We start from the raw sequence: 13,762 nt of genomic DNA on the forward strand, positions 1-13,762 counted from the left end.
TGAACAGTGAACGGATGCTAGTTCTAGGAAGAGCAGTTTGGCTGAGGTTGAGGGATGCTGGTGGTACATGGTGTCCATTCAAGAGTTCAGTTCCAAACACTTTAATTTAGATATTTAAATTGAAATATCTCTATTTCATTCTTATTTCAATATAAAAGTCATATTAAGCTTCCTAAAATAAAATTTTCAGCATGTTATTCTCTTTTCCACAAACCTTTGACAGAATCTTACAGTTTACCAAGTAATCTTTTAAACTCCTAAGCTTGGAAGTCAAGGTTTTCCACAATAACCTCTATCCAAACTGCCCCCAACTCTGTTTTTCTTATTACCGTATTCCTCGTAGTGCCTGGGAAATATGCACGTTTAATAAAATGTTTATTAAGTGAATAAAAACCTTTGTACTTTTGTCACTCCTCTGTGCTCATCCTTTGCCCTATTCATGAGTCCCACTAAAGCTGGCCTCCTCAATGAAACCTTCCCCAAGCACACTGGCTATATTACACTGTTTTTTGACTGTATACTCCTGACCAGTGGTATTTTGGTAAATGTTTAACAGCTCTCTGAAAAGCAATGACCTGATTTGTAGTATTTGCTACAAATGCTATAAATGCTGTGACGTAAATGCAACCACCACGGGTGACTGCAAGTCATCAACATGATGTCCCCGAATGTAGTCCTGGGAAGAGGGGCACAATTAGCTATGACGAGCTGGTAGAAGCCAGTTCCAACACATCATTACTCAGTATAAACTGCTTGGATCATTTTTAAAGTCACCTACTGCACAGTAACTTTTATTTTAAGTACCTATATATAAATCTTCCTATTAGATTGTAAATTTGTGAAGTGTAAACATTGTGTCAGATACATGGCTATAATCAGCTAAATGACTTTGTCTCAAAGTTCACATCTACAAAATGGAGAGTCAGACTCAAACTGTAAAATTCCACAGTTCTGTGTCTGAATGGTCTGTGTATCTCCCTTAATTTCTCAGTCCAATGCTTTAAGCCTGAATAAGTAAATCATTATATTGGACCCAAAATAAAATCTGCCTTAAAAAAGATGAAAGAAAGGAACATGTGATGGCATTTTAAGATCACAAATAGAAAATATGATCACAGAAAACTCTATATAATCACTTTTCCTTGGATAGAGTTGAAGCATAAGAATGTAGTTCTTTTGCTTTAAAGAATTCAAACGTATACACTGATCAACCCAAGAAGCATAATTAGCCTTGGACTAAAGTGTAATCATTGGACAGAAAAAGAGAACACAATGAAATATTACAAGGAAACTAAAAGATACAAAATTGACTGAATCGTAGCACAGAATGAGAATAATAGCTTTTGGAAAATTCCATGAAGTGAAAAACATCTGATTCAAGTAAAATGAAAATTTTATGCTTTTAATGCTCATTTTTAGATAGGCAGGCCACGATGGCTGGCTTAAATCTAATTTAACTCTCAAGAGATTCATAAGAAAGACATTTCATTTCTTTCCCCTAAATAGGATGAAATTCAGGTGTGTTAAGGCATAAAAATCTCATGTTTTCACTCAGAAATAGTTAAAATATGTGAAAACACACATCCTCTGATGCTTTTTCATAGTACATGCCTCTGCCTAAGCCCTAGGCACACTAATTCCATTCCTCAGTCTTACTCCTTTAATATCACGAATGCCACGCCAGGTCTGTTTCCCTTAACGTGCTGAAGGCTGCTGGCCTTGCAAAGGCTAAAGGAAATGAGAGAGACCAGCAGGAGTGAATGCAGGGAAGGGGTCCTAGGGGTAGGGCTGGGGGTGGAGGTTATGGGGAACAGGGCTTAGCAGCAGGGGAAGGCAAGCAGAAGGTGGTAGAGCAGGCTTTAGAGCACAGGCTCTAGAAATCCATCCAAAGGAGTCCAGAGAACAAGATCCAAAGAGCCAAGAAGGAAGGTTTTGTCCATAATGACATTCCATTTAAAAAGAACCATTGGTCCTACTATAATTTTTTGTCATCTAATATGCCTAGAAAGAATGAAACCTTGAAAGCATCATACCCACTTTTACTTTAACGGGGCATCTTTTTGTGCACCTGCTTTCTTAATTTTCTTCAGGTACAGACAATCCTGGAGTGCAACAGCTACTTGCCAGTTTCTCCATGGCAATGCGTGTGCCTAAACAATTTAGAAGTCAGGAGAAGGGAAGATATTATAATCTTGGAAATGGTCTGATGGCATGGAGCATCACAGAATAGTTTTACCTTTGGAAGCCATTAATTCCTGGTTATCTTGATATTTATGGTTAATCTGCTTTGATAATCGATTTAGAAATTCTGTTAAGCTGGCAAAAACTGGAGCTAATATGTAATACATTATTTTATGATATACAGAACCACAAGACGCACAGCATTAGGCCCTCTCAGGAAAGAACACTGCAGAATAGACACCCAAAGGAAAAAGAGAAGAAAACAAAATTCAGAGCTGAATGGATGACATCTGACAAATTAATACAAGAGATTAAAGGAGTAACAAATAAAACAATTTGATAGAAAATAGGTAGGAGAAGTGGTGGGCCACTTCACAGTGCAAACCTAGCCAAAAACTGTCTATGTTTAATACTTTCTGGTTGAAAAAATATATATTTATTAAATAATCAAACTAATTTAATCTTTCTAGGTGCAGAATCTTACTGCTCGTCTAATGATAGGGGATCAGTACCACTCTACTCAGCAAAATCTGTCCTTCTGGGTCCCTAAAAGGAATGTAAAGTAAGTCTATCATAAGCAATGCTAATATGGTATCCAAATTCTAGTAAAAGCTGTTTCCATGTTCTTATTTTTGTCTGAGTTTCAAGTGACTGACAAAAGCTCATAAATACACAAATGTAAACATGCACATGTATTCTCTCTTTTCAGAGTAACATTATAAATTATTATGAGATACCAAACACAAATTGGCAGGCCCCTAGTATTCTTGAAAGACACTGCATGTATGTAGCTATGTAACAAATGATCTTACAAAAAGTCTATCCTGTTTATTTTGAAATTCATCATGCTCACAAATAGAAAGATAATGGTAGGTTTCTGGCACTACATTATTGAGCTGCTTCCTGTCTAAGTTCTACACTTGCTTATCAACTGGTGATTCACGCAGTTAATCCTATTTAATGACTCACTCTGTGGAAGAATGCTAAGAATTAATAAATTTAAAAGTTGTGTAAATGAGTGAAAATGTGTACATTCTTTTAATTACAGTTACAAATGTTATGGAAATAAGTGAGCATAACATAAGAACACAGATTTAGGAATATGACCACCTTTTGTTTATATTATACTCTAAGGGGCTTAAACTATTTTGAAGGATAGCAGGATTGAGAAAAGTAAGCTGTTCATTTTTGATAAGTGATTTTAGGTAATCACGATACATATAATAAATTCTACCCTCTGTTGCCCAAACAGTATCTAATGACATGAAAAAAGATGGTATACTTTCAAAAAATAGGTAACTTTCCCATTTAAAATCTTAAATATATTCAGGTCAAATATTAAACTAAAAAATCATAATACATTCTTCTCAGTATTCATACTGCATATATAACAATGATTAGCACAATGTATAAGTTTATAAATACATCTTCCTGGTTTTATGTATTTTTAAAAATTTTAAGTTTGCCCCACGAAAAATAACAAAATACAGTGAATTAACAGAGTTTTACAATATTTCCCTAGCTAGAGAATGTCAAGGGAAATGAACTTTCACCATGTACAGATTATTAATTACCTGGTTTAAGAGATCTTCTACTTTCTTCTGCCATGAATCTCTTGCTGCGTTTTTCTCTCGCTCTTTCAACTGCAAAAGTTGAGACATTGCTGACTTCTTATCCTCTTCATGTTGAAGCCTTAACTCTTCACGAAGTTTAGAACACTCTTGCCTAAAATAAAACAAACGCATTTACTTTGTAAAGAGAATTGTTCCTCTCAATGACTGTAAGAGTCCACGGGTTTTTTAAGTGCTTAATTAATCCTCTTCAAAAGTCTATGACGCTGAGTAAAAGCAGATTATTTACTTAAGGGCTGTAAAATAAACTGGTAACTTAGCCCAATATCACTGATTTATCAATTTATTAACAGCAGAATAGGTACCAGAACAAATAAGTCTTCTGATTTCAGGTTAGTTTTCTGCCTATTTTATATTCAAGGAAATGCAAAAAGTAAATCTGAATTCGAACAGAAAAAAAATCCAATTTCTCTGTCTCTAATCACAGGAAATTTCAATTTAAAATACTGCTACTATGTCTTTAACAATAGGATAATATGAGTTATACAAGAGAAAAACTTTCTTGTATGTCTTTATTGCGAAGATTACAGAACAGAAAATGTACCTAAGATTTTCAGTCCACTTGATTTCTAAGTCATGGGCCATTTTGTCCACTTTGAGCTTCTCGTCTTCTTTCATGGCAGCAATTGTTTCTTCATGCTGTTGCCTTTCTTGTTCTAGCTCACCCTGAAGAATAAAAACTTTTCAATGAAGACTAAACTTCAAAAACAAACACTGCTGGTTATTTTAAGTAAGAGCTTGTATTAAAACTTTTAATTTTAAATACTTATAGCCCAATAATTGATAATGCTATCTGTGAAAATGACTCAAGATTTTCTGAAAATAAAATATGTAAAACAAATTTTATATTTTAAATGTTCTTGTCTAAACTGTATTTTGTTAAGGCTTATATTACAAATTATTTAAATAGTTTAAAGTCAGCATTAATCATCTTAATTATACTTTACATGTATTAAGTATCTAACGGTAGATTGATCATCCAATTACCTTCACCTGTACACCCATTACATAGACAGATATGTTATTCAAATTCACTCATACTCATATTCGAAAGTATGTTACTTGCTCAGAACTTAAGTATATAGCTGTATCTAACTGACACGATAAAAATAAGTATGCAGAATTTAGGCTACTGTTTTTATTATGTAACTTCAAACTAATTGTCCATGTGTTTGGTGTTATGGTAATATGCGGCAATATATACAAGATTCCCGTAGATTAGCATGAATCAAGTGGCTCTGTGGAGCCTGGGGATAGAGGTGACCTGTTTGGACAACAGTGGCAGCCATCAGCCCCTGCCAGCAGAGCAGCTGCTCTCGGGGCACAAGGCAGAAGAGGAGCAGATGATGGTCTATCTTCCTGTTATCACAGTGACCCTTTCGAGATCACCCATTTGCTGATGACATGTGGTGTGGCAGTTTTTGAAGGGTATACCCAGATTAATGAGAAAAAAGCAAGCCAATGTTGAAATTGCCATTCTACATTGTTGGCCTGGCTACTAAGCAGTAAGTTTTGAAAACTGAAGGCAGCCATCTTAGCCAACTGTTCTTTTCAGTAAGTGTTCTGCCTCTAGTAACTTCTGTATTTTCCACCAAAGGCAACATTAAATGGAGTAGATTGCTTAAAAAGTATTTCTTTTCCTCAATGCAAAGTACATCATTAGACATTATTGGGGTAGAGGAAAAGAGGTACAAAAAAGAAAAAAAAAACACTTGGTCTTACGGAGCTTACACAGAGTCATGGTAAACTAGGATGCAGCATCTATATTTTCTCAGTTAAAATTCTGCCCAGCAGAACAGAAAATAAACAACTGATAAGAGTTTTGCTTAAAATGTTTATTATTTTCTACTACTGGACAGAAGTACAATGTAAATATGAAAAAAGACCTGAAAGAAATGAAACTGAATCATTAAGCCCAAAACTCAGTGCCAGGACAGCAGGGGGAAAGGCAATCAGGATAAAATACCTTAAAGTCAGGAACTGGGTGCGCACCAAGGCAAGAGAGAACCTCCATTATACCATATAAACACAACCTATATTCAACTAAAATTCATTAGAAATATTTTGACTGTTTACTTTTAAATATATTTGTATGACCTTAAAATACCATTTTCCTTTCATTTTTTGACAATGGAAAAAACACGTCTTAACATAGTTCGGTCATCCAGTTCAGTTTCACACCATAGAATGCTACCATCAAGATTATAGTCAATATATTTGGCATCACAGAAATTAAATATATCAAGTTGTATATTATACTAGCTTTAAATTCCAATTATTTCTTATTATATATTAAAACTGTCATATCACACAGCCACTGGAGAAAGGTAAACGTAAGGAAATGAAGATTTGAGGAAAATGAAGTAATTTATTGTCACATAATTCAAAATGGAAGATAATAAATATTCAATGCACACAGAATATAATTATATCATAGATAAAATATAAATATAATTATTTTCACTAAAGTGCCCTTGTTTATATGATTTTGAAATGTCACCAATTCTAAACTAAAGAAAATTTGAAATAATATTAGTAAAAGGCAATATTTACTGAGTGTTTGCTATTTTGCTAAGCACTGTGCTGTAAATGGTTTATCTCATTTAATTATTACAATAGTGCTGCGAAGAGTGTTATTACCCCCTCACCCCTCCTTCATTGTGCAGATGTGGAAGGTGAGGCTTTGCCCAAAGTTACACACTATGTGGAGGATTCAGAATTTACATACAACCATCCTGACTTCAGCGCCTATAGTCTAAACCATCTCTCTGAAGGAAAAGATTAAAAACTCTCCGGGTACGACACACCCAGTTTTATGGATTATTTTTCTCTACTATCTAAGAAAATCTAAATCTTTGCTGTGCTTCATGAGAGTGGAAGAAAAAAGGCAGAGTCTTTCTGAAATCTGCAGACACAGAGAAGCACTTACTTGCTGTATACGAGAGTTCTAACTCTTACCAGTAAAAGAACTGCACATTCCAATTGTTATGCGTTGAACTGTGTCCCCTAAAAGATATATTGAAGTCCTACCCTCCCAGTACCTCAGAATGTGACTTTATTCGGAAATAGGGTCAGTACAGATGTATTAAGTTTAGATGATGTCAAACTGGAGTAGAGTGAGCCCTTGTTCCAATATGACTGGTATCCTTTTAAGATGTGAAGATAGGCAGAGACGGAAATTATGCTGCCGAATGCCAAGGAATGCCTGGTGCTACCAGAAGCTGGAAAATACAAGGATGGATCTTCCCTTAGAGTTTAGGAAGGAACATAGTTGTACCAACACCTTGATTTTGGACTTCTAGACTCCAGAGCTATGAGAGAATAAATTTCTGTTGTTTTAAATTCCCCAGTTTGTAGTATTTTGTTATGGTAGTTCTAAGAACTAATACACTAATTATATACAATGTGCTGCTTAAATAGCTGTAGGTCAAATGGCTAAATTATATTTCTATTTTGCTGCTGTTTAGATTATAGTAGAATTATGAAATTACCTCCACATTTAATAGAGCATCCTTGGTCTCCTTTAGGCTGTCTTTAGTCAAATCAAGCTCAGTCTGAAGCCTTTCCTGGGAGTCCTGAAGACTAGCAATAAGTCCTTCTGCAGAGCCAAGACCTTGTTCACTTTTCCTTACCAGATCTTGGAGGCGGCCAATCTGTAAGTAAATAGGGTACTTTTAATATACTTCATTGTAATAGAACAGCAAAATAGTCTTACAATTTCTTCCTATTTTATTTGGTTGTAATTTTACTGAATGGACAATTTCCTGATTAATTTGGAAAAAGCACTCAAATAACCATGACGGTTTTCTTCTGTTGTGTTTTGAAAAGACTTTCATATTTAAGATTTTCTTTTTTCAAGACAACCATGTAGAGGAATAGACACACCTTTGTCCAACAAAGAGAATTCCTAGCTCTACCATATAATAAAATACCTATAAGAAGCTGAAGCAAGATAAAGATTATATAAAAGAGTAAAACAAAATTTTAGATAAAAATATCTTAAAAACCGTTCTTTAAAATTTAATCGTATATTTCATTTGAGTCTCTATCCCCTATTTGCAAAGGGGATAAATTTAGGTCAATATTGATAAGCTGGTAAACGTATTATAAACTAGAGTAAGTTGTGATTCCTGTGTTTCCATACAAAATTTGTCTCATGAAATCTTTAAGAGTTGAATTTATACACTCTTGAAATTAGGAGCTAACAGACAATTGTTGATTAACCATAACCCTACTGTAAAGTTACGAATACTAAAATACATACATGAAATATTTCAAATTATTTAGGACAATGCTATAAAGTAAAAACCTCATTCTTACAAAATGGCCTAGCCTATGAAATTTCTACAAAAATTAAAATTGATAATTTAAAAATAATACCTATTTCTCCTTGGAAATACAGACATTACAAAAAAAAAAAAATTCTCCTTCAATCCTTCTCTGACCCACTATTCCCTCCCCGGGTGCACAACCTTCTGGTCCCCTCTCCATGCAGGTATATGCTCTGCAATACTGGTGGTGGTAGTATTTTATCTTGCTGGTGTCTCTAAAGGAATGCTAATCTCATAAGATAATTAGAGGAGCTACATATCTTTTCCCTGCTCTGAAGTATTTTCACAGGAAAAGAATCACCTGTTTCTTGAAAGTTTGGTAAAATTCTTCCATAAACTTAAATTATAAAGAATGCTATTCTAGGGCTGGGCGCAGTGGCTCATGCCTGTAATCCCAGCACTTTGGGAGGCCGAGGCAGGTGGATCATCTGGGGTCAGGAGTTCAAGACCAGCCTGGCCAACATGGCGAAACCCCATCTCTACTAAAAATACAAAAAGTAGCCAGGCGTGGTGGCGCACCACTGTAATCCCAGCTACCTGAGAGGCTGAGGCAGGAGAATTGCTTGAACCTGGGAGGCAGAGGTTGCAGTGAGCGAGATTGCGCCACTGCACTCCAGCCTGGCAACAGAGGGAGACTCCACCTCAAGAAAACAAACAAACAAAAAGAATAGTATTCTAGTAACAATGTAAAGAATTCAAAGAGAAGGCCTATTAAGGCCATTACAAATCTAATTAGAGATAGAATATTTAAATAAGCAAAAACTTCAAACTTCTGCAAAGTTAAATGTAACAAAATGTAAAAAGCAAAGTAAGTGTTGAACATAACTGATCAGTTTGTTTTCTTAAATACAATAAAAATGGATACTTGGAGAAAACACCTATTGTCTCCCAATAACAAAATCTCCTTATGGCATTTGGGGCATCTACTCACATTCTTTATCGGTTCATGTGGTCTTAGTAAGCATTCAACTTAAACTCCAGAATGAAGCACTTCATTGAAGTGTAAACCAGTAACGTCATCTCATTTTGTTGGTATGGGGATTGGTTCGGGGCAGGCACATGGTTTAAGCTTATCTAGTCACAGTGATCTCAGGACTTTAAAAGGAGCTCCTAGAAAAGGTTTTTTGCCAGCTGCACACACACCTCAGGGAATATACGATTGAAGCATGAAGTCAACCCAGAGAACAAACCCAATTTAAGAGAAAAAGAAAAGCTGAGTTCTATTGTCACAATTTCAGTTCTGAATCTAGTCTTGCCTGATGCTAACATTATCCTTGGACTTTACAGTCATATGAGTCAATTAAATTTTCTTTTTCTTTAGGCTAGTTTGAGCTAGGATTTCTGTCATTTGCAATAGAAATCAATACTCAGATTCTCCTTATTAATGTACAAACTGAGGGAATACAGTAAGTAGAAACCTCCTCTTGATATATCCATCTATCTGTATTTGTTCTTCTCTAATCCATTCTCCTTGCAATACCAGAGTGAGTTTTTTATAAATTACAAATACGGACATGAGCATAAGCCCCACCCACTGCGCAAGCATCCACATATTTGCACTTAGCATCTTTCAACTGTTTTCCACTGCCCTTAGGATAACTTTTGAAATCTTTCATGGGGCTTATAAGACCTCCACGCATAGCCCCTGCTGATATCTCCAGCCTCAGCATGGCATCCCTTCTTCTTGGTCTTTATATACTCATTGAGAGAAAGAGTAGCACTAGGGTTAAGAATTGAATTCTGAAAGCATACTACCTGAAATGGAATTCTGACTTTATCTACTTATTATGTGCTGACGTGGGCAAGTTATTTAACTTTTCTGTGCCTTAGGAACTGGTATCTACTGCACAGGGTTGCTGTGAGGATTAAAGGAGAGAACAGTGTAAAGAAGAGGCTATATAAAACAAAGTCTGGGACTCAGTAAGCATTAAATATTAATTATTATAGTTGCTATCACACTCCATTTTTTCTGGTGATATGGCTTGGCTGTGTCCCCACCCAAATCTCATCTTGAATTGTAACTCCCACAATTCCCATATGTTAAGGGAGGAACCCAGTGGGAGGTGACCGAGTTATGGGTTGTGTCTTTCCTGCACTGTTCTTGTGATAGTGAATGAGTCTCATGAGATCTGATGGTTTTTTAAAAATGGGAGTTTCCCTGCACAAGCTCTCTTTTTGCCTGCTGCCATCCATGTAAGATGTGACTTGCTCCTCCTTGTCTTCTGCCATGACTGAGGACTCCCTAGCCACGTGAAACTGTGAGTCCAATTAAACCTCTTTCTTTTGTAAATTGCCCAGCCTCAGGTATGTCTTTATCAGCAGCATGAAACAGACTAATACAACTGGTATTCTTACAATTCCTAGAGATTTCTCATGCCTCAGGGCCTTTGCATAAGCTTTCCTAAATTTATTATTTTGACAAGCCCTTGTTAATTACTTACCACCCTTTGTAATATGCATCAAATTTGTATTTACTTGTTTTTGTGTCTGTCTCTCCATAGTAGTGGGCACCATGTCTGACTGACTTATCACTGAAACCACAGTGTGTAACAGTGCTTTGGTACCTAATAGCCACTCAATATTTATTAAATAAATGAATGAATGAGTCAATTACAGAAAAAATTCATATATACTTACTAGCAATTAAGAATAAAATCTCTAACATCTTGGAATGAAGGTATTTAACTCCTAGAAGGACCCTAAATGCCTTCATTTTCCTGACCTTGGATTGTACCAAGGCAGTTGCTAGGCCATGTGTGCCTCTAAGCAGGAAAAAGGCAATACCCCTCAGCGTGGAAGCAGTCCCAGAACATGGAAAGAGAAGCAAACAAAACTTGTGTGAACTAGGAGAAGACTCCCTTTATTCTAGGCAGACAGACTTCTGAGAAAATTTAAGTTTTTCTATACTTCTTCTACTACAAACAGTGCTGAAATTTTGTCAGCAATCCGTAATTATCTGCATAGGTTAAATACACAAAAATGAAATTGTTGCATTAAAGCCTTTCTTTAAGGCTTTCTATGTGCCAATAAATCCCTTTCCAGGAAAATTACACAATTTTGTATCCCCATCAGCAGTTTCTGAGTGCTTATTTCTTTACCCTTATTAACAATGCATGGTCTCAATTTTTTTTATCAGTGTTAATTTTACGGTAATGGAATGGCATCTCATTGATTTCATTTCCAGTTCTTAAATTATACGAAACAATTTTTTTTTCATGTTCATCTTTAGCTTGTAAAAAGATAATCTGGGTGTCTGTATTTTTCTTACTGTTTTGTAAATACTCTTAAAGTGTTAAAGACATGAATTCTTTGTTGGTCAATCTGTCAATCTCTTACTTCATCTCTCCCAGTTTTTCCTCTTTCTAAATTTTGCTTATGATGTGTTTTGATATAAAGAAGTTTTAGCTTTAACTGTACAAATATTCTATGTTTCGATTCATAACTTTGTTATCATGATCAAAAAGCTTTCTTTGTCCTCAGGTTTGTTATTTTTGTTTTCATATTTTATTTATATTCATATCCATGATTTTCATATTATAGTCCAATCCTTAACCCACCTGGAACTTTGCTGATATGAGGTTGAAGAAGAGCTGTAACTTCCCTCTTTTCTCTTCTTTCATTTATATCTAGTCTTAAGAGAGCAATGTCACAGACTGTAATTCAGATTAAACCTATTGATTCTAGCTACCATCCTCAGTTTCTGTTGAAATTGTAGAAAAAGAGGCAGTATAGAGAATAATAAGCTATTTTTTGGCAAAAGGGCAGAGAACTCTCTTTTATTCTTTTCCTATGTGGTGATATTTTGTTTTGCTTCTCCCCACAACAGCACCTTAATGTTTTTGACAGTAAATTTTAACTGGTGGAACATAACCAGAGTGTCATGAAAAATTCAACATCAATTAAAGTTTTTAAATTATTTTTATTCTAGATATTTTACCTTCATGAGACTCACCTACCTATACAACGTCACCAGAATAAGTTATTATTATTAATATCTATAACATAGGCAACAGGTCTAAAGAATTCTTGCCTCTTGATTGGCTGTATTCAGCTTGTCTTCCAGTACTTCCTTTAGGTTTTCTAGCTCTTGTTGAAGCTGATTTTTATCCTCTTCTAGGTTTAGTTTCTCTTTGTTATGTTGTTCTTCCAATTCCTTAGAAAAAGAAATTTTTACAAAATTACAAAATTGCAAGTATTATATACTTCGAAGACTCCAAGAACAAGACTATTCTGTTGTGTATTCTGAAACTTTGCTCTTCAAATTGGCCTTACCCTTAATTAACAATATCTGAGTTAACAGTGACACCCATAGTGGCTTAGATTCTATCATTCTGACTCATTTACAATGTAGTTATAAGTTTTTAAATGGTGAGAGCATGTGACTGGACTAGATCAAGCTGAAGTCAAAAAACAGAAAATGTGAGATACAAAATTCTAATTAGGTCTTGAATTCAAAAAAATTTTTCCCTCAAATTCTTTTATGTTCACATAAAAAATGAAATCCAGTAACACTTCTACAAATCAGTGGTCTAGCGCTGGAACATAGTAGAGAATGAACAAGTACAAAATGAAGGCAAATGAAAGAGCAAAACGGGTAAAACTGATAATTACTGAAGACCACTTACTATTTGCCAGGCACACTACTTAACACTTGGGTAACAAAGGCAATAAGATATGGAGCCTGCCCTTAATAAGCTCATGGTATCAAGCAATTAAATAACATTAACTAAATTAGACATGCATAGGGAGTATGGGAGTATACGGAAGGGGGACTAATAATGTCTAGGTTGGCAGGGAAACCTTTAGAGAGAAAGCAATCCCTAAGCATGGTGTGAAGGAAGAAAAGGCGATGGAGCAGGAGGGGAACATCGCATTCTGGGCATGGGAAAAAGCATGTGCTAACCACCATGAAGGCACAAAAGAGCAGAGTATGCTATATGCAGTTCAATATTTCTACAGTGTAAAATGAGAAGAAGAATAAATAAGGTTCAGTGTCAGAGGACCCCAAAACAAACCCGAGTTTGATGATTTACATTCATGGGTATAGTCACATTCACGGCTGTGATTACAGTACAGGACTCAAAGCACACACCACAAAGGAAGAAGGCACATGGGCTGAAGTCTGCCAGAAACAGGTACAAAGTTTCCAAGAGCCCTCTCACACAGGACACGCTTAATACCTCCAGACACCTGTGACAACTTGTGTGAAATGTTGTCCTTATACAAGACAGGCTGAATACTTCCAGCAACCTGTGACAACTTGTATGAAATGTTGTCTACTAGGAAAGCTCATGAGAGACTCAGTACCCAGGTTTTTTATCGGCGACTGATCATACAGGTACCATCTTCCTGTCACATGTCAAAATTCCAGATTCCCAGAAGGAAAGCAGGTGTTCAGCATAAACCACACTGTTTGCGTGGTTAGGCCACAGCTTAGGCCAGTGAGTCATTCTTATTAGGGAATGGGGGTGGGGTCCCTCCAGAAATCCAACTTCCCAGATGCCAGCCAAGGGCCAACTTGCCTTTTTAAGGATGGTAGCCTCAAGTCTCCTATGTTAACAGTTTTCTGCATGGGTTCTCTGTACATTCACTCTCAGTTGTGGTGGGTCAACTACAGTT

General features: G+C 35.8%; 1 protein-coding gene across 6 annotated transcripts in view; it reads right to left on the reverse strand.

The window, feature by feature from the left end:
* Nucleotides 1–13,762, reverse strand: part of LOC105465509 (family with sequence similarity 184 member A) — a 128,583-nt gene that overhangs the window by 38,916 nt on the left and 75,905 nt on the right. For all 6 annotated transcript variants that reach the window (XM_011713959.2, XM_011713960.3, XM_011713961.3 and 3 more), the window contains exons 6-9: nucleotides 12,174–12,296; nucleotides 7,304–7,465; nucleotides 4,357–4,478; nucleotides 3,756–3,906 (exon numbers count right to left, since the gene is read on the reverse strand). In XM_011713959.2, coding sequence (XP_011712261.2) covers nucleotides 3,756–3,906; nucleotides 4,357–4,478; nucleotides 7,304–7,465; nucleotides 12,174–12,296 — 558 coding nt within the window. The remainder of the gene's footprint in view (nucleotides 1–3,755; nucleotides 3,907–4,356; nucleotides 4,479–7,303; nucleotides 7,466–12,173; nucleotides 12,297–13,762) is intronic.

Source organism: Macaca nemestrina, chromosome 5, assembly GCF_043159975.1.
Source record: "Macaca nemestrina isolate mMacNem1 chromosome 5, mMacNem.hap1, whole genome shotgun sequence".
Lineage (NCBI taxonomy): Eukaryota > Metazoa > Chordata > Mammalia > Primates > Cercopithecidae > Macaca > Macaca nemestrina.